The 25,529-nt window shown below is 40.4% G+C and overlaps 1 protein-coding gene across 1 annotated transcript; it reads left to right on the forward strand.

Annotated features, from left to right (window-relative positions):
* The first annotated feature begins 2,176 nt into the window (after positions 1-2,176).
* Positions 2,177-25,090, forward strand: hk1 (hexokinase 1). Its single transcript, XM_075462446.1, has 21 exons — positions 2,177-2,535; positions 10,474-10,636; positions 13,664-13,812; positions 13,905-14,024; positions 14,248-14,343; positions 14,499-14,598; positions 14,710-14,893; positions 15,115-15,270; positions 15,403-15,490; positions 15,945-16,090; positions 16,656-16,848; positions 16,952-17,063; positions 17,517-17,665; positions 18,318-18,437; positions 18,605-18,700; positions 18,794-18,893; positions 18,977-19,160; positions 19,315-19,470; positions 20,624-20,711; positions 21,071-21,216; positions 22,682-25,090. Exons 1-21 carry the CDS (start codon positions 2,473-2,475, stop codon positions 22,830-22,832), a joined length of 2,760 nt encoding a protein of 919 aa, XP_075318561.1. The 5' UTR covers positions 2,177-2,472; the 3' UTR covers positions 22,833-25,090.
* The last annotated feature ends 439 nt before the right edge of the window (positions 25,091-25,529 follow it).

Consider the following 25,529-nt stretch of genomic DNA (forward strand, 5'->3'; position numbering starts at 1 on the left):
AGGATTTTGACTGACTGGCACTCTGGGAAAGGAAGGAGGAACTTGAACAATGAAGAGCGCTGATTCGTGGCAGAAACACCATGACATTGCACTGGCTAATTGCTTATGTTAAATGTAAAAGTATTTTCTACGCATTGGAAACTGCCTGTATTTTATTTTCAGGCACTAATGCTGCAAGAATTGACAAAATACCATTTAGGCTTAATAATTGCTTTATAGATTCCATATTACAAAAACCCATTGAACTTCTCCTTGACTTGACAACACTTGAAGAAACTAAGTGACTGTGTAAAACACTCCAACAGCCCACTTATGTGTATAAAGGATTAGTTTGCTAGTGTCTATGGTTGTGTTTGAAGGGGTCCAGACAACAGACGGCTTTTGTTACGTTGTTGATGTCACTTCTGTCTGAAAGGACAGTGGAGCTTGAGATATTAGCCGCTTTCGGACAGAGCAGTTCTAAGAACGCAGTTCTAAGAACGGTCCTCCTCTAATTTCGTTCTGATAACTATCCTTCCCCAGCGGAACTGTTTCAGTTTGCATTCGCACATGAGTCGGGACCTGATAGGGACTGATGCGGCGCAGCTGTCTGCGACAGTGACGTGTTACTTTAGCGCCACATTCAACAACAAAACAAAACAAAACAAAACAAAACGAAACCCACGAAAAGTAAGGAGAGAAGAAAAAACACCACAAAGAAGCTAATATGGAGAGCGGGGAGGCCACCGTGTTCATGGTCTGCATGATGGTGATATTAATCATGGATCACATCGGGCGTCTAACAATCGAGGCTGGAAGAGTCAGGTTCGAGCGCAGGCGATACTTCTTCGTTTCATGAAGGAAGAAAGGAGAGCAGAGCGCCGCAGACAAAGGAGACAACGTGCAAGTTTAACTTATTAACCACGCGCAGGTTGTGTCTGTGTCGTATGAGGAAACATTTCAGCCGTGACAACATGGGGCGTAGCTACCAACCACCAAACACCTCCGTCAGATGTGTTCCTATAGAACCATGAAAAGACCCGACCTCGGAGAAGGAGCTAAAAATGGTTATAGGAACTGATGGCGATGGTCCCGAGTTCCTGTATGTGCTAATGTGGGAAAAAACGGCCCCGTGGATTCCTACAGTCCGAATGCGGCTATTGGCTGTGGGAAGGGCTGACTTGGGGTGACTGAGAGAGTGGCCTTCCTTCTTAATTTAGGAACTTGGAGGCACGGTGAACAACACTATGTGGCGGGTGTGGGCTCCTCTGTTTAGTTACTCAAGACTTAAGGAGTAGAAAGGCGAACAAAAAAAACCCAGAAGGTCACTTTTTTCTTTCTTTTTTGGATGTTTTGCAAACATCCAGTTTGTTGTGTAAGCTCTAGTGACACAGAAACAAACACATGCACTCTCACACACAGGGAGGCAGATCCTTCATTGTTACCGTTGTAAAGGCCCTGTAAAACAAAAGGCCACATATCTTACACCGTAGTAGCACAGTGGTATAAGTATATATTAGAGAGCTTGAATCAACTGGCAGAGTAGATGCTGATTAATTTGCACATGGATTGTCCAGCATGGAAAAACCTATTGCTAGAGTGTAATTATCATTTCCCATATAAGAGCCCCTCGCATTGCCTCGAGGAAGAGAGGCATGTTTAGCACTCTCAGCCCTGCCACACTCTGCCACAGCGTTTACTTGAAGTGCACTTCCAAATGTTGTGTTCCTAAACTGTGTGAAAGCTTCTCCCTTATGAAAGTTCCACAAAGAAGTGTGACTCTCTCTCCTCTGCCGCACATGCTGCTCAGCTGAATGACATTTGACTGGAGAGCTACTCTGCGCTGTGAGTAATATCAAGCCATTGTGACTCATCATATCGATAGTAAAAGCCACACAGAATCTACATTTATGACTTCCTTGAAACCAACGTTTCCCTCTGGCCTTCCCCTCCTCCTTCCCCCACCCTGTCTTTCCTCCCCCACTAATTTGGTTGTCCCCCTCTCCCTCCTCCATCACTGAGTTTGCCTCCAAGGCGTCAGCAGACCAGCCTACCACAGTAAAGAGGATGTAGCATTAGTCCTCCCCCTCCCATCAAAGACACTCACGCTACCAAACCAATGAGCTTACAGAAAGTGGGCAGGGCCCGTGTCGTGGCACCTCCCCTCTTCTCTTCTGCAGCTAAACTTGCTGTCTCACCCATGCTTCCTGGCTTCACTCACATGCACAGAGAAGGAAGAGCTGTTGGGTCTTAGCCACACATGAAGCAGCTCTGTCTATTTTAAACTACCCTGGATTGGACTCAGGATATTCTTTTATCTCTTGCGGAGTGTGACAGATTATATCCACCGATCCGGGCTAGAGCACAGTTTCTTTTAAAAGGTTTTTTAGTTTGGAATTTCCTCCATCTATAGTTGAACGAGGCTGTAAAAGTGTGACATAGAGCGAGTCCGTCTTAGTCTGCATGAGTGTGTGAGAGGAAACAAGGACCAAAATGATTGCAGCCCAGCTACTAGCTTATTACTTCACTGAGCTCAAGGATGACCAGGTCAAAAAGGTGAGTGCAGTCTGTTTCCTTGGCCTCCATTGTTGATGTGGTTTGTTGTGCCTTTGAGAGTGGGAGACTGATGTGGAGGCTACAGTGTGATCAGAGAGGAGAGAACCGCTTGTGTTGTAGAGGTCACCGGGTTGATCTGTACTGTCTCCATCATAGTGTCGCTGACTGTTTTTTTTTGAGTTCATCACTCCTTTATTGTGCATTTTGGTAAGTCTGAGATGAAGAAGCAAATGAAACATTCATGCTTTTGGGAGAAGACTGTAAAGTTTCATGATGGCTGAGATTTGTTTCCATAACACAATTTGAATCAACCTAGCTTAGTGAGACGTGACAAACTGCACAGGGGTGTGTTTGTAAAGTAAGTAGGCATGACACGAGAGTGTGATTGGTGCCATGATGTAAGATTTAAGAGGTGTGGCGAAGAGGAGGAGAGAGGAAGTCAGTGGGAAGGATGACAGGCCTCATGAGCAGAGGGGTGAGAGGGTAGAACTTGACATGAATGAGTAAAGTAATTTCAGGAGTCGCCGAGTTTCTTTTGTACTCTTGTTCAAATGGCGTGTGTACTTTCATTTCTCAGGGAGTTCAGTGGAATGGCAGGTGGAAAATCGGCTAAATCAAATAAATTATGCAGTTCAGTAATAGGTGGTACTAAGATCAATAGCCGGTGGTTCAAGGAATCAGTGCCTGTGTGGTATTTTTTTTACCTTTCCCAACGCCTTTGTGTGTCCCATATAAGAACGAGGGTAGAGCTGATAAGACTTTAAATGAGACAAAGAAGTACTTGGAGCAGAAGTTGATGCTTCGAGCGCTTTTTACTAAGTTATTAACACTGACTTAAGAATGTTTGAGCAAGAGCGTGATGAGGTGTGGTGTGTATAAATGTACCTGTTTCATTTCTAGCTGAGCAGTCCCTTCTCTGACATCTGGTAGAAAAAACTGACTGGACCAGTTTTAGTTGACCTTAGAGCATTATGTGTGTGTGTGTGTGTGTGTGTTTAGCAAAAATGAGCTTTTCTAGTCCCTCTGAGTCCCCAGCCCGTGACTGAATGTGCCGTAAAAGCACGTTGCCAGGCACCAAAACAAAACTCATTTAGATTCATAAAGTCAAACAGAGTCACGGTAGGTGAAAATTCTTCCAGACACACTGTGGTCGTAGCAATGTCTCAAAGTTTCGACATCGTTCCAAGCCCATTTCTGAACATGTGCTCATGAGTTACATTCTGAAAGAAACGGGGTCCCTTTAAGGACGCTTTTATGATGTCACCCAAGAACTGCATCAAATGCATGTCATTTCCCGTAAGAGTGGAAAAAGTTTACAGCTGTCCCATTTCCTTCCTGTTTTATTCTCCTTTATTCGAACCCTAGGTGCTCTCAGTTCAGTTGTATTGCCTCTTGATTTTCGCAAAGGGGGACACTCAGAGCTGTGGCTCCCAGCTGTACCTGCTGAGCCAAAGTCAGATCACAGTCAGCCTGTAAGGGTAAATTACATTCATCAGCAGCCAGGATCTCGTGTAATACAACACCTATCCCTATCCTCTTTATTCCTGCTCTCTTCCTCTCCCTGCCTCCCTAAAATAGGCCAGCTTTGAGCCATGTGACCATAGGTGACAGGAGAAGGCTTACACCAACACAGTCGCAGACAATGGAAGGTGTGGAGCTATTGTGGAGCTTTTCAGAGAGCAGGGTTTTTTCTGTACCTTAAATAAAACTCCGTTCGTTGAGATATTGTAAAACAATTGAACATCTGAGTGGCTGTAAGTGAAAGTGTTCAGGTAACATCACCATTAGGAAATATTCAGACGAACTGGCTTGTGTCCGGAGTTGTCAGGTGGACTCATTTGAGTGCTTCCTGTCAACGCAGTTGACTGCAGTGTCCTTGACTGACTTCTTGATACACTCCGTGATGTTAGTAGGATTCCAACGTAGCATTTCCGTGTGTGTTGGGGGGTGGGTGTGTGGGTGCGCGCGCGTGTGTGTGTGGGTGTGTGCTTAAGGTGAAATAAGGGAACGTACAGGAGGGGGCAGTGTAGAGGGCAGTATTTTTCCACATGGTGAGGCTGTGCGTGTGCACAGCATAGCGGAGCATGTACATACACAGTGGAGTCTGGTTTCCCTGAATAACCTCACGGTGAAGAGGAGACCAAGGCATTGTTGAGAAGAGGAATGCAAACAGAAAGGAGAAGGACAAGGAGAATGGAGGGAGGGGGAGGTGGGAAAAGAGCGTGATTTCTCTGAGACGCAAACCAAGATCTGGGTTGTGTCAGGGAAGCTTGTGTCATTACAGCTGAGTTTAGGGGTAAACATGACCTTTACAGAAACCGTGCTTTCGGACAACAAAGACCTCATCTCACCTCAGGGAATGTCCCTTTGCTCTGCATAAGTGGAGAAACTGGATGATTTAACAACCAACCGGCACAGATATTCATGTTAGCTGTGTCAGATCAGATGAGCATTCGCTGCAGACTGCTGAGTCAGACATGCTAATTTCTGTGCTGCAGCAAGAACTGCACTCAGTGTGGGGTTTGGTGTATTTCTGATAGCGTAAGGAGGAGTCAGGGGGTACTTATTTTAGTCCTCCTCTCTATAACAAAGGATCAAGCTGGACAGCTGAGAACACCTTCTTGTTTGAGTAAAGCTAAGAATGCTTTTCTTATTCAACTGCCTCACTTGAAGCACATTGTTATTTTAATCACCATTTTGACAAAGGACACAGTCTTATGCTAGTCGGTTAGCTATGGGGCAAAAAAAGGTTTAGAATGAATTAAATGAGTGAAATTTTTTTTAAATAATGCTCTTTGACAGAAAGATAAGCCCTCATGCATGAGTGGTTATCCAATAGTGTTTTATTTTGGAATGAAGCTTCGACTGATAGTAACAACTGAAATTAAGAAGCCGCAGAGGAGATGAAAGGAGAGATAAAAGCACTTAGAGTCGCTACAGTTGATGACCGAAACAGCTCAGAGCATCAAACCTGAATGGATCTACATGGGTCTGGATCTGAATGGGTTTACATCAGCTGACTCCTAGATTGGTACACATGACTGATGCCAGATAAATGCACTATTACTTTCCTCATTCACGGTTAGTTGAACAAAACTCACAGTCATCTGAAAATGAACATCCCAAAAACTCAACTATTCAACAATTCCCCTGAATAGATTTTTTGAATATATTGAAAAAGTAAGCCCTTGATCAACAGTGCCTAATAATAAAGGTAAGAAACTCAAAAGCTCACACTTCGTTTACATGTTATACTCACTGAAATAAAAATAAAAAATCAAAGCCAGTCACATTGAAAAAGTGAGTGCACTTCTACTAGATTAAAACCCGGGGTTGCAGAGTGGTGCTAATGATTAGGACGTGCCAGGTGGAATTTATCTTATTCAAACCTCTGACATCTAAGGGTCTGGAGTTCTCTTTGTCATTGAAATATGTGGTGGCAGCAAACAAAGACCTAAAGAGCTACTGGCCTATGACATTTCTGCAAGTGGGGTAGATTTCAAACGAGTGCTAACTGATCTAGGACTGACCCAGACCAGCAGCTTTTGTCAAAGAGTGGACTGATGTAAAAAGATGTTTCAGAGAACCAAAAATAATATCGTAGGGTCTGCAGATAACTCTTGCAGCTGCTGGTGTGAAAGGTCAGACATCCACAATCAGAGTGAGATTGCTCAAAGTTGACCAGCCTGGGAGGCATAGCAGGTGAACGCCTTAGTTGTCCAAAAATAACTTAAGTGCAAAACTAAAGTTTGCCAGTAAGCATATAGACAAAGTCCTTGCCCTTCAGAATATAATGCCCCGGGCAGGGTCAGACTAATAAAAACTGGAGTTATCTGGTAACATTATAAGTGTATATGTTTGTTAAACACCAAAGAAAAATCTTTTCAGAAGAATATCTTACCAGCTGTGACGTATGTTTGTAGAAACATTTCTTTGCTGCCTCAGCTGCTGGACAGCTGGCAGCCATTGATTTAACCTTTAATACCTCTTTAAGGCAGTGGAAGACTATCTGTCCAGGACAGGGATCCTCAGGGATTCTTGTGTTTTGGCTGGTCTTTCACGTGGAAAGCAAAATCTTCAGAACACACTTGTCAAAGTAGGACCGACAAATAGGTGGCTTTTTAAAGTTTGTTTAACGTTTTATTCAGTAGGTTGACTTGTTCTGAATTTCCATTATGTGAAGACACCCTGGCTCTGATTGAATCACTAATACTAGCGGGCATTTCTTATTACAGAGATTAATTTGTTCCAACTTGAGTCTCAACAAGTGACTGTAACAAGGTGCCCTAAAAAGATTTATCCGTATCAGATTTATTTATATGGTCTAGTCACATGATGCCCAATCTCAAACTACAGCCTTCTTGGTAAATGTACTCAATGTCTGCTAGAGAATTATGTAGGTATTAAATGTTCTCCGGTAGACAGATAAATTATATGATATATTAATTTGGTGACAGCAGAGTAGCCTCTTAATAGCTGTGTGACTGTTGGTATTTCCTGACGACACGTTTCCCACTTCACTCTGCATTTTAGTACTTTTCCAAGATGCTCACCTAACAGGATCATAGAATAAGACATTTTTATCTGCAGCTTGCGAAAGACCAAATCCAACATTATATTAGAAAATGAATAGGTAATGAGTGTTACACACACCAAGCAAAGACACCCTGTTGTAATCTTTGTTGCTGGAGATGTTCATGCCACCCAGTGTCATCTTCTAGGTAAAATTCAGATTTGAGCATATGTTTATAGATCTGAGTACTTACTAGGTTACAGTTTGCCTTCTAACGTCCCCACCTGAAACAGGACGAGGTGGTGCTCACTCGCAATGGGTGCTATTGGCAAATCAAAAGGAAGTGAGCTCTTTTTGGCGGGGGGGGCTTTAAAGGGCCAGGAGGTAATATATATTGGTTGTTTCAGCTCAACTGAGGGGCGACGTAACATTCAACTGAAATGAGTAAGGATAACTCCCAACTGTGAATCTAGTAATTCTATACTTTAATGAAGCCCCTAAATAAAAACAGAAAGATGGAAAAAGGTAATGTAGTTAGGTAATGTTGTTTGTGTCAGATGCAGGAATTTGTTGTACAGCAGCTTTGCCCAAAACCTACTTTCATTTTTGTCATGTTAGATAACTGATTAGGGTCAAACTGGGCATATAAAGAAATTCTTGTAAAAATGTAATAGCTTGTGTGTACCTGTTTTACTGTTATATGATGTTAAGAGTCACATCGAGAGTACTTAGTACCATGGCAGGGCACCAAATTGGTGTGTATTGATTACCAGTTCAAATTATACCAATGCAAGTCATGGTTAATGTGTATGCATACAATCACATATAAAAAAGATACACCGTCTTTCAGTTCAAAGGTCCCTAATCTGTCCCTAATCTGGTCCCTGACAAGTCTTCCAACTAGGTAAATGCTACCTCATATGAACAACACATGGCATATAGCATTGTGTAATTATTCATGGAAAAAGTACAAAAAATACAGAAGCAGTGTGTGAAAAGCTAAGTACATAATTTGCTGCCTATGGGAATCAAGAGGGTAAGTAGCAGCCAGGTGCAGATAATGAAATAAACTTGATCAATTGATCATCAGCAAGTGTGAGCACCTCTATAGAATATCTATTTCGGCAGTTTGGTGGTAGAGCATTCAGGTGTGTGTTTGCACAATGCCAAAGAGGAAAGACACGAGCAATGATCTTAGAGAAGCAATTGTTGTTGCCCATCACTCGGGGAAGGGTTATAAGGTCATTTCTAAACTATTTGAGACCATCATTTTGCCCTGAGAAAGATTGACTATTTGAAAACATTCAAGAAATTTGCCAGTTTTCCCAGGAGTGAGCGTCCCTCAAGTTCACCCCAAAGTCAGACCGTAACCCAAGAGTTACATCTCAGACTCTACAGGCCTCAGGTATCATGTGAAATATTAAAGTTCAATTAGAAAAAGACTGAACAAGTATGGATTGTTTGGTAGGGTTGCAGGAGAAATCATTTTCTTTATCAATAAAAAAAAGAACATGGCATGGCTTGGGCTTGTATTGCAGCCACTGAAACCTGGGCACCTTGCATTGACTGCCAGAATACCATAGACCAAAGTATTTTATGGCCAAATGTGAGGCCATCTGTTTGACATCTTTATTATTATCCCAACAACACCAGAGGATCTACAGCAGAATGGTTGAAAAAGAAAATAATCATGGTGGTGCAATGACCCAGTCAAAAACCAGTCCTCAACCTGATTGAAATGCTGTGGTGGGACCTTAAGAGAGATGTGCATAAACGAATGCCAGCAAACATCAATGATATGAAGCAACACTGTCGAGAAGGGTGGGGCAACATCCCTCCCCAATGTTGCAAGAGACTGACAACATACAGAAAATGATCATTTCAAGGTATCGACGCTAAAGCCAGTTTCATAGTTTTTCCAAATGTAGTTTAGGTTTTGTTGATTAAATGATGTGGTGTTAGTTATAATTTGTTGTTCCTCTGAGGTTTTATTTACCCAGTTTTTAGACTTTGTGAGGAACAGCATGTTTTGTAAAACCTTATTTCATAATATGAAACAGGGTGCATTTTTATTTTTCATGTGACTGCGTCAACAGTATAATATGTATAGTATAAAACATAATGAGTATTTGGTTTGATTTCAACTTGTTTTTCACATTTTATCCTTTATATGATATTTAGTGAATGTATTTTTAGGATATGTGTAGAATGCAGGAAGACTGGAGTGATATGTTGCTGTGACTGTGGGTGTTTTTGTGGTGTAATTAAACAGATGCTTTGGGCTCACTGTTATGTCATCATGAGGGGAGGATGTTGTAGAGCTTTTATCTGACAGAAGCATGTGCTAATGAGATTTTATCGCAGTCACAGACTCCACATTTAGATTGAATATAAGGAATGTAACACCTGTAGTGTTGTTAACAGTAAAATGGTACCACTCTCATGTTTGGAACTATTGAGCTCGTTTGCATCATTCAGACGTGACGGCACATCCTTCTCGTTTTTAACACCCAGACTCTACTTACCTATCATTTTACATTTCATCACTTTTTTTTTTTCACTTAGATATTTTTCGAAGGTGTTTTTTTATTAGAAATTCGAAACAAGCCGAATTAGCTCTTCAGTGTCTGCACACATGTTTTCTCTCCTGTAAAATCCTTTTCAGTGGCTGACAGATGTAAATGCCTTCCTGTAAACACTCTCGCACCCGCTGAGGCGTTGTCCTGAAACCCAGAGCTGTACAGGAAACAGTTAATCTGTGACTCCTGAAACGGGAAGTTTCAACATTCCTAGCTGACGGATTTTACAATGACTAGCATTCTCAACCTGGACGTCACAGTACACATGAGCACTTTTTGGATTATTTAATGATGTGATGATCTGACCTTTGACCAGAGTTAAACATTAGTGGTGGTCTGCTTTTGGTTAGTCTCACTCGTATCATAAAGCGGGTCTTTACGTCATTGCAGTCTGTGATGCAATAGCGGATTTCACCAGAATTGTTTAACATCCTGTTCCTTAAGGTGCAAACAGCTCATGCTGTTTGCTGTGTCTTCCACAGAGGTGGGCAGTTTCATCTGCCCAGCTTTTATCTGTTGATTCGGTGTCGTGCCTTATCTGAATCTTTTGTAAATTTGTTTGTTTTTTAACTGATGCCTGGCATATCACCGACTCATCGTACAATTAAAAAAGCATCAATGAATTCTCTTTTGTGTCCTGTTTCCAGGACTGAGTGACACATCCTGAACTTTCAGCTCCTGCTGTGTTGAAGCTGTGTCACTCATTATATTACCAATATAGCTGAATGAAATTAGTAAAGATATGTGGTACTTTTTTGACCTCATTGATTTTATTGTTGTCGTAACAGAGAGGACTAATGGTCAAGGTTTAAAAAAGTAATATTTTTTCCGATGTACGATTTTCAGATCGATAAGTACCTGTACTCCATGCGTTTCTCTGATGAGACGCTACTGGACATCACACAGCGGTTTAGAAGGGAGCTGGCCAAAGGACTGGGTCGGGACAGTAATGCTACTGCTGCACTGAAGATGCTTCCAACGTTTGTGCGATCAATCCCTGATGGATCAGGTTAGTGCATCTAAGCCTTCACTATATCTGGCTAAATACCAGTCAATAAGTGGACACTGATAAATTGTGGAAAATGCATGCAGTGATTTCCTATTCATCTAATTTATTCACTTTCAAATTGTGGGAGACACTCAAGAGCACAAAAACTGCACACAGTTTTGCTGCTGGGTCATCTCATACCAAGTAATAATCCTGATAATACTAATCCTGATAGACAAAACCCTGATGTGACCCTTTTGTGGGAGGATTTTAGTCTGCTTTGCAGAAACAAGGTGACAGGAAGTCCCTTCTTGCCTGTATTAAACATCCATTGCAGTATTTTTTATTTAAAGGCATAACGCATTTTAAACTTTGTGCTGACCGTTATCCCCTAAATATTGTTGTGTGCTGTCACTGCCGTCTCTCTGACCTTCACTTGAACGTGAGTCAGAATTTTGTAATCTCTTGTAAGTGTAGGAAGAGAGCTTCCTTCCACCTGAATTGAGGTGGCGATTTTATTACCATAATCAGCTCAATATTTGAAGCAACAAAAAGCGTTTCTAATCTCCAGCAAATCTGTTCTAACTTTGTACAGTAATTCTGTCTATCCAGAGCGTGAGAGCTGTAGCATATTGTACACTGAACTGTAAAACGCTACACACACAAATCAGAGATTAACACTAATCCTGCAGCCATTGTTGGAGAGGACCGTCACAGTGGACATCAGTTGTAATGTTAAAGTGATGCACGTACTAGCACAACAAAGTTGCATAACAAAGCATTACTGCTGCTGCTTCATTGAGTGTCGGATACAGCATTTATGTACTTTAGTAAAGTTAACACAACACCACATTATAAGAGTCAGTTGCTCCCAGTGATTATAAAAGTAGTTGCTCATTTTCTGTCCTTTAACTGAATGTTTTCAGCTATACTTGGATTAATTTTAAGTAATTTTAATGATGAAAACTATTGCTGTTAGATATATATAAAGGGTACTCTGAGAGGTAGTGAAGTTTGAGTATAATGTGGCATGACAGGAAAGGCAAAAGTATCTGGAATTTGTATTAGAACTACATGAGCATATGTACTTGCCGACTTCCATCTCTGTTTTTTTCTCTGCTCTCTGAAATGACCACCTGGTCAGACAGAGCAGGAAATCAGCTTCTTTTGTTCACCTGCCACAGATACTGTGTTTACATTTGTCAAAGCAACTGCTGCTGGAATCATAATTCAACCAGTCTGCTGTGTGGTGATGGAGTGTGGACTGAACTGAATTGAATCTTTTTCACTGCAAGCCACAACAGTAAATTCATCATCATCAAAAGTAACACCGCTGGTGTTTTACTTGTTCCCCCAGAGTAACACAGTGACTCGAACATCCATTCTAGAAATATTTGATTTTTTTTCATTGCCTTAAATTGTAACTAGTCTTATTTTTATAGAAGCCAGTAACACTAGAAATGATTTTATTTCTTTATTGTTTTTAGTGTATTTGAGATAAAGTTTCAGCCACCAGCTGAACTGCACTTGACCTTGTGTTCTGATTTGCACAAAAAGTAGAGCACGGGATGATGTGAAATTACACAAATGAGCAAAGGTAAAAATATTTCTATGAGAGAATTTATTCTGGAAAAACATAGCAACATGTCTAGATGTCTTTTTCTACAGTCACTGTTGCTGGCAGTTTGAATAAGCATGTAAAGTTGAAGATTGTTTATTTACAAAGTAATGGACTCCACTCTAAACTATGTGTCCGGAGGCCGCACTACGGTAAGAGTTTCTTAACTCTAGGACATCCTGTCTGTACAGGTTGATTTGTTTAAACTGGATCGCTGAACAGTTGTAGAAAAGTGGGAGTGGAAAGAAGCGAGCACACATCTGTGTTGAATTAGAGGCCAGTTTTACCAAATGTCGATGCCCTATCTGAGTCAAAGGTTATGAATGAGCTATGATAAGCAGCTATCACTGCATTTTATCTAATCAGGGAGCTATAAATCAATCACATGGCCTAGTGCCATAATTTAGACAGAAAGACTTGAATGCAATGTGCAACTCCGTAAAACGCCACCAAGATTCCGTTTAATGTAGCAAATGTTTCTTTATGGCTCTTAAAGAAATACATACAAGCAGGATTCATGTATACAGATAATGTTAACTGGACAAAATAGCAAGTTATATGGTAAAGAGAGAAAGACATTATACCATTATTATATAAGAATTTTATGTTATTTGTAAGTACTGCTTTTTATACGTACATATCTTTATCCTATAAAGTTCATAGTTATTGACTCCATTCAGTGTTCTTCTCCCTACTGTCTGTTCTCAGATCTCATTCTGGATTGAGAAAAAAGGCCTGTTGTTCCTTTTGCTCCACAAAATGAATGAATGAACACATGAAGTTTTACATGTTTTAACTGATTCCCATTGTCGCTATACTATATATCACTATATGATAATTTCCATAATCAATAATAATAATAACTTTGCCTCCATGTAAATGTCATGTCATGATCATTTAGGTTGAGAACATATCAAACTTTGTAGCTGCTACTGTCTTGGACAGGACGCTGTTGTAAAGATATTTTAACTTTATTTCAAATCAAACGGAAAAAAACAAAGATAAAGTCATAATTTCTGATAAGCTTATGACCAGGTGAACTTCAGGCTGTCATAAAGCTTCTGGTTGTGGTAATCATTAACAGGAGGCTGCAGCAGACAAGAATACTGTGAAGCAAACCTGCTGCGTTGCACACCAACACGCATGTACATGAAGAAACAAGAATGTTTATTACCTACTCCTACACTGAATTTAATTGAAATGACAGGTGGTTGTTTGGCCCAACATCAAGACATAACTTTTTCTTATTCTTTTTCCTATTCTTCATGTTGCTTATAGATTACACATTGTGTTCACAGTGGGAAGTGTATTTGTTTGCTAAGATAGCCTGTAGCCATGCATCTTAATCTGCTCACATTTCTCTCCCTCTCTCCTTACCTTTTTCCCCCTTCATCTTCTCCCCTTCTTCCTATTTTTCTCTGCCTCAACAGAGAAAGGAGACTTCATTGCTTTGGATTTGGGAGGCAGTAACTTCAGGATCCTTCGTGTCAAAGTGAGCCACGAGAAGAAACAGACCGTTCAGATGGAGAGTCAAATCTATGACACACCAGAGGACATCGTTCACGGCACTGGAACAAGAGTGGGTTTCTAGTAAAATACAGGCACGCATACACACAGCGTTTCTCAAGCTCCATCTGATACAACCTCTCCCTTCCTCTGCATCTCTTCCAGCTGTTCGATCATGTGGCAGAGTGTCTTGGCGACTTCATGGAAAAACACAGCATCAAAGACAAGAAACTCCCAGTTGGTTTTACCTTCTCCTTCCCCTGCCAGCAGACCAAACTAGATGAGGTAAACTACACAATCAGCCACATAGTGCTGGATTTATTACCCTACGTTTGAATGATTGATTAACTACCCGTAGAATTGTGGCAAAGAGTTGCAACAACTGTAGGGGAGATCTGCCATGTACAGTAAGACTGTGCATGTGCCTGGATCAGCCTGACCAAACCAAGACTCAGCTGAGCATTAACTCTTGGTCTTTTCTCATTTTCCTGTGGCTCTCTGTCTCTAGGGGTATCTGATAACATGGACAAAGCGTTTTAAAGCCAGTGGAGTGGAGGGGATGGATGTTGTCAAACTGCTCAACAAAGCTATTAAGAAACGAGGAGTGAGTCTCATCTTGTCTCTTTTGCTGTCACTTGGCGCCACTCTTTAGTCTGTAATGGATTTAATGATTTTAAAGCGGGATGCAGAATGGAGAAGACTACGTCTAGCCAAAGCTGTGAAAACTCTCTAACACGTGTGTGCATTCAATGGTCTCAGGACTATGATGCTGACATCATGGCAGTGGTAAATGATACTGTTGGAACGATGATGACCTGTGGCTTCGATGACCAGCGCTGTGAAGTTGGCATGATCATAGGTAATGTGCTTTTGCATAGTTCAGGGACCAAACAAATTCAGGAGTGTATTTAGCATCGTCAAGGGTATGACAGAATTCACTGATTATTTTTATGTAAATCTATGATTGTAGGTACAGGTACCAACGCGTGCTACATGGAGGAACTGCGTCACATTGACCTGGTGGAGGGAGACGAGGGCAGGATGTGTGTGAACACTGAGTGGGGGGCGTTCGGAGACGACGGCAGGCTGGAAGATATCAGGACAGAGTTTGACAGAGAGATTGATCGAGGCTCTCTCAACCCAGGCAAACAGCTGTAAGTCGAACCAAAAGTATCCCTTGTATAGTAATATAAACTGTGATTATTTCAAAACATAGAAAAAGCTGACCGTGAGCTTCACCTCAGCTCTTAAGCACAACTAACAGCATCTTTACGCACGAAAAGACAGCTGTCTGTTGGAAAAAGGACGATTTGATTTTATTCATACAAATTCTGGGATGTTTTAAGCCAATTTTGACGTCTGCTGTTTCCTGTAGATTTGAGAAGATGGTCAGTGGGATGTACATGGGTGAGTTGGTTCGTCTCATCCTGGTGAAGATGGCCAGAGAAAGCCTTCTGTTCGAGGGAAGGATCACCCCAGAGCTGCTGACTAAGGGGAAGATTGAGACCAAACATATCTCAGCCATAGAGAAGTAAGTCGCACCGCAGGACTAAAGACAATTAAATCCATTGCTTTGTCATGTAGTCATAGAAAATAGAAATCATTTAAAATGTTTTCACTCAGTCATGGTGTCTCTATATATGTGTACCTCTGTCCTGTTTAGGAGTAAGGAGGGTTTGACAAAGGCAAAAGAGCTTTTGAGCAAACTTGGTGTGGAGCCCTCAACAGAAGACTGCATCGCTGTGCAGCATGTGTGTATTGTTGCTTTAATACCTTTTGAATCATACTTTAATAAGGGAAAATCTACAGCTCATTAAAGAAGTATGCAAAGTCCTTTTAAAAGGACAGCATTGTATTAAACAAATAAACCCCTAAAACCTGATCTCTATTAATTGATTTAGCGTATTTTTATATAATTTTTGTTGTTGTAACTATTCTCTTTTTTTACTTAAAGTCATTGAGACCTGTTGTAACATAGTCATGCTTTTACTTTTCTCACTTGATATGACTGATGTGACATTCTGGCATGTGAAAATTGCACATGAACACGTTAAAAATTTTCTGTTTTTTAAAAAAAAGGGATTTTCCTCATACGATTGAAAGACTTTACAAAACACAACTTTATTTCTGAATCACTCTGCTTGCTAGTGACACTTGGGCGTGCTGCATGATGGATTTCTCCCCTTACTGTTCTTCCTACTTCAGGTTTGTGCCATCGTCTCTTTCCGCTCTACCAACCTGGTAGCTGCCGCACTGGCTGGGATCCTGTTGAGGCTGAAGGAGAACAAAGGAGTGGCCCGACTCAGAACCACTGTGGGCATCGATGGCTCTTTGTACAAGATGCACCCACAGTGAGTGTGTGGAAATGAAAAATGTGTTCAGCTCTCGGTTGAGTTGTTTTTTATACATTATACAACTGATACCACTTAAAATCAGTGAGGACAGCTTTCATGCATCTAGTGTCAGAATGTATGTTATTGCATTTTTGTCATCGTTGAGCCTCTTCCATGGTGCACTCGATATATTATCGTTTCTACTTTTATTGTAATGGCTCAAATTTATAAGGTCACTCGGGAAAAAATGTAGAAAATGCTTTCATTCTCATTTAAAACATGCTTGAGCAAATCTGCTGATTGTCTCTCAGTGACCATGCTGAATTGAACCACAATAAGGCCAAATGTGGCTCTGTTATTGTAGCTGTTTGGCTGAAGCTGATATTTCACTTTAAAGTCATTATGAGCCAATACTGATGACATCCCATTATCAATGTCTGTCCCTAATTTGGAGGTTCAATATACATCCCATGTTTGGTTGCATGTTATTCTGTCTTCATCAGCATGTCTGATGCTTTTTATCAGTCAGGAGTTTTCTTTTTAAAAGCCCCGTTCAGAACTTACGCTCTCTTATCTGTTTCAGATACGCCCGTCGTCTTCATAGGACAGTGCGACGTTTGGTCCCTGACTCCGATATCCGATTCCTCCTCTCAGAGAGTGGCAGCGGAAAGGGCGCTGCCATGGTGACAGCCGTGGCCTACAGGCTTGCCGAGCAATCACGTCAAATTGCCGAAATTTTGTCTGAATTCCGCCTGACGACTGAACAGCTGCTGGAGGTGAAGACAGAGTGATACTTTAGTGTGTGTATTCACTCACTGGGTGTCAGCACAATATTTTGATAACTCTAATTATGAAAACATCATTTATTAACGCTACCAGGTAAAGAAGAGGATGAGGATAGAGATTCAAAATGGCCTTTCGAAGAGCACTCAGGACTCAGCCACTGTCAAAATGCTGCCGACCTTTGTGCGAAGCACCCCTGACGGCACAGGTAACACACACACAGTCACACACTCATACTTGAACTTGTGCAGCATCACGATTTGTGACAGGCACATTGTTGGGGAACAGAGAACAGCTAAGATCGTTACTTAGCAAGATACAAAGTTGTTATTGATCCATATCATGTCACCTTTCACTGTGACTGGGAGTCCCCTTATCCCATAATAATCCCTAAAAAGTCTGACCCTTTGAATTTTTTTTTTTCGACATTATATCTGTGCTAATAAAGTTTGTAAAACATTTTACTCATATGGTCAGTACCACACAGGAAGACGTTGTTTGAACTGATCTTGTATTATTTTAAAAATGCTTTTCATATTTCCACAGCATAAGTTGCAGAAGGTCGGTTCCTCTGGCATTTGTTTCTAAATTAGTTTGATAGGTGTGGGTGGTTTTTGTTACATGGCTGATTATGTATCCGTCCACTTTTCTATGTGTACAGAGAATGGTGATTTCCTGGCTTTGGACTTGGGAGGAACCAACTTCAGAGTTCTGATGGTCAAGATTCGCTCTGGGAAGAAGAGAACAGTGGAGATGCACAACAAGATCTATGCTATTCCTATGGAAGTCATGCAGGGCACAGGAGAGGAGGTGAGACCCGTCGGATTTGCAACCATTTAATCCGTATGCAGCTGAATGAACTTGCGCAATCAGGGCATTACAGTGAAAGACAGGAGTGTATGTGAAAAGCATTGAATTTAAATCCTCTTAATAGACAGTACAGTAAGGATTATGGTTATTTGCTTGAGGTTGGAATGTGACGCTTGTTGATTCAGAGGTAGGTAAATAGGACAAACAATGGTAAGAAGGTGGATAGGGTGGAGGTAGACAAACAGGGAGAGTGACCTGCTGAGCATTATGTTACCGACCTCTCAAGGATACATTTAAACGTAACTTTTGTGCACTGCAGAAGGCCTTCGCTCTGACTCCTCAGGACAAACGGCAGGAAAGTCGGCATAAAAATGTTACTAACTACGATTTCAGACATCTCCTTAAGACTGACTTTTCAGCACGTCATTGCTCTCTTATTGTCCAAAACTGATATCTTTTGGTTATTTTAGGAAGCGCTATTCTGTATGTGTATGATATCCTCACAGTGTAAAGCTACTTTTCGATAATGATGTAAAATCAGTGAACTGGCTTCATAGGGTTACTGACATGCATGGATAACAGATTTAACAGGGTCCCTTTAAATTTTAATTACATTTTTAAATCAAATATCATATCTTTCCTCCTCTTCCAGCTATTTGATCACATTGTGCATTGTATCAGTGACTTCCTGGACTACATGGGGATGAAGAATGCACGTCTTCCTCTGGGCTTCACCTTCTCTTTCCCCTGCAGACAGACTAGCCTGGACGCAGTGAGTTTTTCCGCCATCTTTCCTCTCTTGTATACTTAACAGTGTGACTTACCAGAGATTCTTAAACCTGCAGCACTTCTAAAGTTGGCCTGCCAATCCTTACGAGTGGCTCGACGGTCCTTGAAATTGTCACATGTGATGCAGAGCTTGTGTGTGTCTGTGTGCAGGGCATCTTAGTGACATGGACCAAGGGCTTCAAGGCGACAGACTGTGAAGGAGAGGATGTGGTGGGGCTACTGAGGGATGCTATTAAGAGAAGAGAGGTAAGATATGAGGAGCAGCATGATTCAGTTTATAGTAGCAGTGTGCAAAATGTCCACTGTCGTTGAGCATCATATTATGTGCTGCTTCTCAAGGAGTTTGACCTGGATGTAGTGGCTATAGTCAACGATACGGTGGGAACCATGATGACCTGTGCCTACGAAGAACCCACCTGCGAGGTTGGACTCATTGCTGGTTAGTTCACCTCGTATTCACTCTTTACATTTAATATTAAACTTTCTGTGCTCTATCCATCTGATGTGTGGCTCTGATTACAGGCACTGGCAGTAATGCATGCTACGTAGAGGAGATGAGGAACATTGAGATGGTCGAGGGTGATGAGGGTCAGATGTGTGTTAACATGGAGTGGGGTGCTTTTGGAGACAACGGATGCCTTGACGACATTAGGACGGAATACGACCGTGCTGTGGACGACCTCTCTCTTAATCCAGGAAAACAAAGGTGCTGCATAAACCCAACAGATGTTTTGTCCTTTAAAGTCAACCCCCCCCCAAAAAAAAAAACGTTCAGTTCTATCTGGTTTACTTCAAATCTAAACGGGATGCATGTGTGTGTGACTTACGTCAATATTTTGTGTGTTTGTTTCGTATTGTAGATATGAGAAAATGTGCAGTGGCATGTACCTGGGTGAAATTGTACGGAATATCCTCATCGACATGACCAAGAAAGGATTCTTGTTCAGAGGACAAATATCTGAAACCCTGAAGACCAGAAGCATCTTTGAAACAAAGTTCCTCTCACAGATAGAGAGGTAAGAAATTATCACTGTGCTAAAGCTTTGTCTCTCATCCTTCTCAGCCATGAAAGTCACTACATCAGAGGTAGAAACTTTCAACAACATGATGACTATCATTGTCATAAGGTTTCTGAAGCTCTTTTCCTTAAAGGTATTTTGTGTAGAAAATGGTGGAGTAGAAAAGGGCTCATAACCTTTCATCGTGATGTACATATATTTGTGTTTAAGCACTGACTATAGGGCGACTTTGATCAGTGAGGAGGACACTGTTATACACAGCCACAACATATAAATGATCCAACAATCAGCTGCAATATGAGCCGGGGCTGAATTACAGAAGTTTCTGAACTTGCAGCTTTCCCTCTGCGTGTGCCTCCTAGCTTCTTCTCGTGCAGTGCAGCTGGGTCAACACGTTCCCGCATGAGAGTCCCTGCGATGCGAGCACAGCTCTGTTTTTTCTGAGATTGAGAGATGAGCTGTTTGAAAGGCTCTGAGCAAAGTTTAATGTTTGTATTGAGCTGTTTGTTTTTTAAAGAGATTCTTTTGCTCTAGTTCAATGCTCTTTGGTTTTCTAAGATTATATGTTGGACATTTTGCTGTTTGGTAACCTTGGTAATTAAGTTCAGCACCTGATTTATGATAGGGGTCATTACACATGAACTGTTTTAAGTTTGGACTTAGGAATGAGGAAAAATTCTATCTTTCTTCAGTCCTCAGTGTTGCCTGATCGTGGTAACAGGTGAACACAAACCCAAGCCGGCTGATTTTTCAAGAGGCGCTTTTAAGGAAATTCAACCAAACTGTTTTCACTTTCATATGCTGAATGCATACCCTTCATCATCATTAACCAGCATGGAAATTCATAGACTGTATAAACAACAATGCAATAGCTCAGGGGAAACTGATGCTGCATTGGCTCACTACCACATTGTAAGGTATAACATGATATTTCCCAGGTTACAGGCTGGTACTTCCTGGTTACCGTGCTAATTTTAGTATATTTTCTCTGCAACACAACATGACCCAACACCATAGCTATTGTTTATTTAAACAATTTTTTTAATGTCTTAAAGCGTTAACAACCTAACATACATCTTCAGACTTTTATTTCTGGTTCAGTTTGTTTCTTTTCTGTCGAGCCTTAATCTTTTTGTGTCTCCTTCTCCAGCGACAGGTTGGCTTTGCTGCAGGTGAGATCCATCCTGCAACACTTAGGGCTGGACAGTACCTGCGATGACAGTATCATTGTTAAAGAGGTACGATAGACACACTGGAGTGGGGATAACAATGTCCACAATGTTTTTTCTAATTCTTTTTTTTGGTCAAAAACCACCAGTTAATCACGCGCTGACTCAATCTCAAACTTAAACCTTCATAAAGGCATGTGCACAGTGAAAGAGATGGAGACCTTTATTACTATTCTTTATCATTATCTTGTGAAAGACACGAAAGTATGTGACTGTACAGCAGTAAGGGTGAAACAGACATGCTAAAGTTGTGTTTATTTTTAAAGTTTGACAAGTGATAAGCATTTGCTGACTTTGTGAATTGTGGCAACTTTGGCAGGTACAATCTGGAAAGTTTTGCAACGTCGATAATGTTTTTTTATTGTTAGGTATGTGGAGTAGTGTCACATCGTGCAGCCCAGCTGTGTGGTGCAGGAATGGCAGCGGTGGTCGATAAGATTAGGGAGAACCGTGGACTGGAGCATCTGAACATCACTGTGGGAGTAGACGGGACACTGTACAAATTACATCCACAGTAAGTCTGATTCAACTGTAAAACGTCTCACAATAAAAAAAACATTTAATCCAGGGTGGCCGCGGGTCCTTAAAAAGTCTTAAAAAGTCGTAAATCAATTTTCCTGAAAATAAGACCTTAAAAAGTATTAAATTGTCTTAAATACAGATTGCATGGGTCTTAAATATTTGTGTATTTTTCTTTTTGCTCTAAAGGAACAGTATTTTTTTTTTAAATATATTTACTTGATTTTATAAGCATTTGTTCACGGGACTTAAATGTTCTGAAAATATTGTAATAAATTTAATTTAGGACAGTGATGACACTTTTGTGATCTTTTCGCATGACACACATTTAGCCGATGTTCTTAAACTCAATTGTCATTTGTCATTTTACCATACTGTCAGTGTGTTTACTTGGAAATACTTCGTATTTCCATCGTACGTTTGGTCTTAAATTTAATTTAGAAGTGGTATTAAAAGGTCTTAAAAAGTCTTAAATTGAACTTGTTTATACCTGTATACATCCTGTAATCCTTATCAGTCAAGATGGGATGTAACACACGGTGACCTGGCCATTCTCTGATATAGTAAACTGTAGTAATACATTAGAGTAATCCTAATTATGATATATTAATTTTACTTATTTCACTGCAATTCCTTAAATCAGATTATTCAGGCAGGCTGATTCAGTAATGAGCCAGAGGAGGGACTCCCCCATATTAAAGTAATCTGTCATTTCCCCTTTCTCTTTCATCCATCTTGAATGAAATTTGATTATGTGTTGCTGCTGAGTCCCTGAAACTTTCTAAAGAAAAAACATCAGCGCTAACAGCAGCAGTGATGTGCTTCCTGATTATCTAAATCAAAGTACAAAAGACAGGAAGTTAAGGAACTTGACTTGTTCTTTCTTTGTCCATACTCTACCTTTCCACCAACTTTTTGGTAGATTTAGTTTAATCTTGATAACAAAGAGAGAGACAGCAGGCGTGTCAATTACATAGTACTGTGCTGTACATACTGATCATGTCGAGTCATGCTTCAGTTATGTCAGCTGCATATGAGACACGTTGGTAGTTGCACGAAAGGGGGAAAATAACTGATTTTCCTCTGTGCCAGTGTCAGCTATAGCGTTCCATCAACAAAACATAAAGCTTTGTATTATATTTATTAATTGCCTAATCCAAGAAATTTACCATCACTTGCGCAGTCAGATTTTCATCTAAGTTTTAGTACATAATAAGATTGACAGAAGAACATGTAGAGGGTGATTTTCACCTGAATATATAAACTACTGTTTTTTACTTTGTTAAAAATGTAACAGCTGAGTTTTGCTCCAACATCTTCTGGCTGATTTAGGTCCAGGAAAGCAAACTGTGACCTCACCTTTCAACTGAATGTCTCAGTTAGGCAGTCACTTTTTCCTGAATTTTCATGTTTTTAACATCTCTTTCTAAGATGTTGTCAAATCTCTTGTCTCTGTCTAGCTTCTCCGGGATCATGCACCAGACTGTTAATGAACTGGCTCCTCAGTGTACCGTCAACTTCCTGCTGTCAGAGGACGGCAGTGGGAAAGGAGCTGCCCTCATCACAGCAGTGGGCTGCCGGCTCAGGCAGGAGCTGAACAGCAAACAATAAAAAAACAAAATATCCTCTGTCTCACCGGTATCTCCAAACTTCTCCTTTTCTTACCAGTCGTCTCCTTTTTGTCCTAAATCAAACCAGTCCAGTCACGACATCACACTCCAGTAGCTGCTTTCTATGTGACGCAAAGAATGGGAGATGGCTTTCTCTGTTGTGCTGAGTAGCAGAAGGTCGGGTTCTCTGGAAGTTAGATTATTTTTAATGAACCATTTTAACAACACCCAAACTCTTGAGGGATTTGTAATCTCTAAAGGGGAACTCATCATATGAGTGAAAAAACTCCTATAATGAAACAAAAGGGAAAAAATAAGGATTTTGTACACTCCTGTAATGCTCCTCTGGCTCTACCTGGGGGATTCCTCTGGTACTACAGTTTGTTAAAATTTTTCCCAGCACATTGGTTTGATGTAAGGAGGACTAAAACTGACATGATCAGAAATTGATTAGAAATGTGTAAATGGCTCGAAAAGTAAATCAATATGTCAACATAGGCATCTAAAATTTAAAATAATTATGTTAATGCGATAATTTATACCACAAATGTGAAATCAATTGACGGCTTCCCTCATTTGCATAATGAGGCAGAGATGCAAACATGTAAAAATGTAAAAACGAAGACGGAGAAAAGTGAAAAGGAAACTTTGAGATAAATCTGCTCGGTCAAAATAAACAGCCCGAGAAAAATCCAAAGGGGGGAATTATGAGATTGGCATTAACATGTTTCTGGATAGTGACGACAGAAATGACAACAGTTAAACTGAAAAGAAAACATAATTGATAAACGAGGAAAAACTTAAAAGGAAAGAAACAAGAAAGAATTGATTGAATAAAAAAATTTGAAATTTAAAAGTCAAGCTGTTAAGACTAAATTAAATGACTGCAGTTGAATATTAAAGTGAAAAATGTCTATTCACTTCACATTCTTTACGTTTTATTGAATATAGTTATTTTTTATTTTATTTTAATTGAATTTATTGACATATTGATGTATTCTTTCAGCCATTTATATGTTTTTGCACATATTTCTGATACGGCAGTTTCAGTCCTCCGTTGGTCTCTGCCACTTGTTCAGCATAGGCCGGCACATAAGAACACTGTTATAGACCAAAGCGTGTCTGCTGTACACCTCTCATTATCTGTACAGCAAGCCTTTAAAGGGATACAAGATGGTGTATAAATGTGTAATTGAGATGAAAGGGAATATTTTTTGCTTTAAGGTTTTTAATATCTTACCCAGATATGATACAATATATTATATATGCATAAATTGTTGTTATTTATTCTATTTTATGTTGGGTTCATGTTGAAAAATAAAACTGTTGATGCACACAGATGAAGCCACTGATGACGTTCCATCAGAGGGAATCTGCACTGGGACTCGATCAACAAGAGATTGCCATTTCACGTGTTTACTGAATGTGCATATCTGGTGTAATCTACGACAGCGATCTTTATTTTTTATCTGTACTCTGTTGTAAAATATATCCTGTTGTTGAGATTTATCACAGCTGTTGATAAATTGTTGTTGGCTTCTAAAGTTCTGGTCACTACGGTGAAGCCATGACACAGGAATGTGGTGCTAACACAGATCCCAGAGGAAAAACGATGGCCAAACAGGGTTTCCATGTACCAACATGACAGCTGGTGAAACTTTTAAGAAGATTTATAAACATTTTGGCAAAAAAGTGTATCTCTACTCCCCACAGAGCACCTAAATACTCAGGAGAATGTGTAGGTGAACTGATATATGGCAATTTCATGTGGCACGATACATGCAAATTCATAAATATTTTTGTCTTTATTGAAAGCTATACATATATAAATATATATAGCTATCATATGAATGATCATTATAGATGACCATTTCGAGATGTTCATCTACAGCTTTATGAGACAGTTATCAATGTAGAGGTTGGCCTTTTTGATCAAATATAAAGATATCTGAGGTCAGTGAAAAGAGGGTACTCTCACTGGCTGGTGAATGATGGTGGTGGATGATCACATATTACTTCAATCTTTGTTAGATAATTAAACTAATTCCCACTAAGCTTTCATGCCTTTGAATCAGACTGCCAGGATGAAGAAGCCCAGCGTGTGCTCAGCGACGCTGCCTTCTCATTCTGTCTCTGTCTAAAAATTAACCCCATAACAAAAATCACCAAAATCCTCCTGCTTTTGGACACAAAGCCTAGATCTGTATCTGTAAAACAAACATAAATCTGTCACGCAATAAAATCAAACTTGTGTCCATCTGATGTTGTACTTGTCGTTTCATTGGAGTTTACTTAAGGATGTGTTTAGTGGCATCGTTGATGTCTTCTGCTGAAGAGACAGAATTTTGACCGGGAGCAGCTGATGTACAGTATGTTATGGTCCAAGTGAAACCAGATTTCTTGTTAGTGTTTACATATGTTCATTTTTTTGCAAAACATTTTCAAAGTGGACTGCTGGGATAGGCTCCAGCCCCCCCGCGACCCGACCGACGGATTCAGCGGTATAGATAATGGATGGATGGATGGATGGATGGATGGATTTTCAAAGTGTTCTTGACTCTTTAGGCATTTAAAGGCACATACTAATTTAGCATGTTGCACGGTAGTTGGCGGTGTCTGATCAAGATACAAAGCACGTTTGCATGACACATTATTTCTACCGTTATTTACGTTATTCCCACCAAAACCAGACTTTTAA

This window comes from Odontesthes bonariensis, chromosome 1, assembly GCF_027942865.1.
Source record: "Odontesthes bonariensis isolate fOdoBon6 chromosome 1, fOdoBon6.hap1, whole genome shotgun sequence".
NCBI lineage: Eukaryota > Metazoa > Chordata > Actinopteri > Atheriniformes > Atherinopsidae > Odontesthes > Odontesthes bonariensis.

Coding starts and splice junctions, on each gene's coding strand:
- hk1 (XM_075462446.1), top strand. CDS start 2,473: ATGATTGCAGCCCAGCTACTAGCTTATTACTTCACTGAGCTCAAGGAT. Junction 14,344..14,498: donor AAGCTATTAAGAAACGAGGA/GTGAGTCTCATC, acceptor CAATGGTCTCAG/GACTATGATGCTGACATCAT. Junction 17,064..17,516: donor AAGCACCCCTGACGGCACAG/GTAACACACACA, acceptor CTATGTGTACAG/AGAATGGTGATTTCCTGGCT.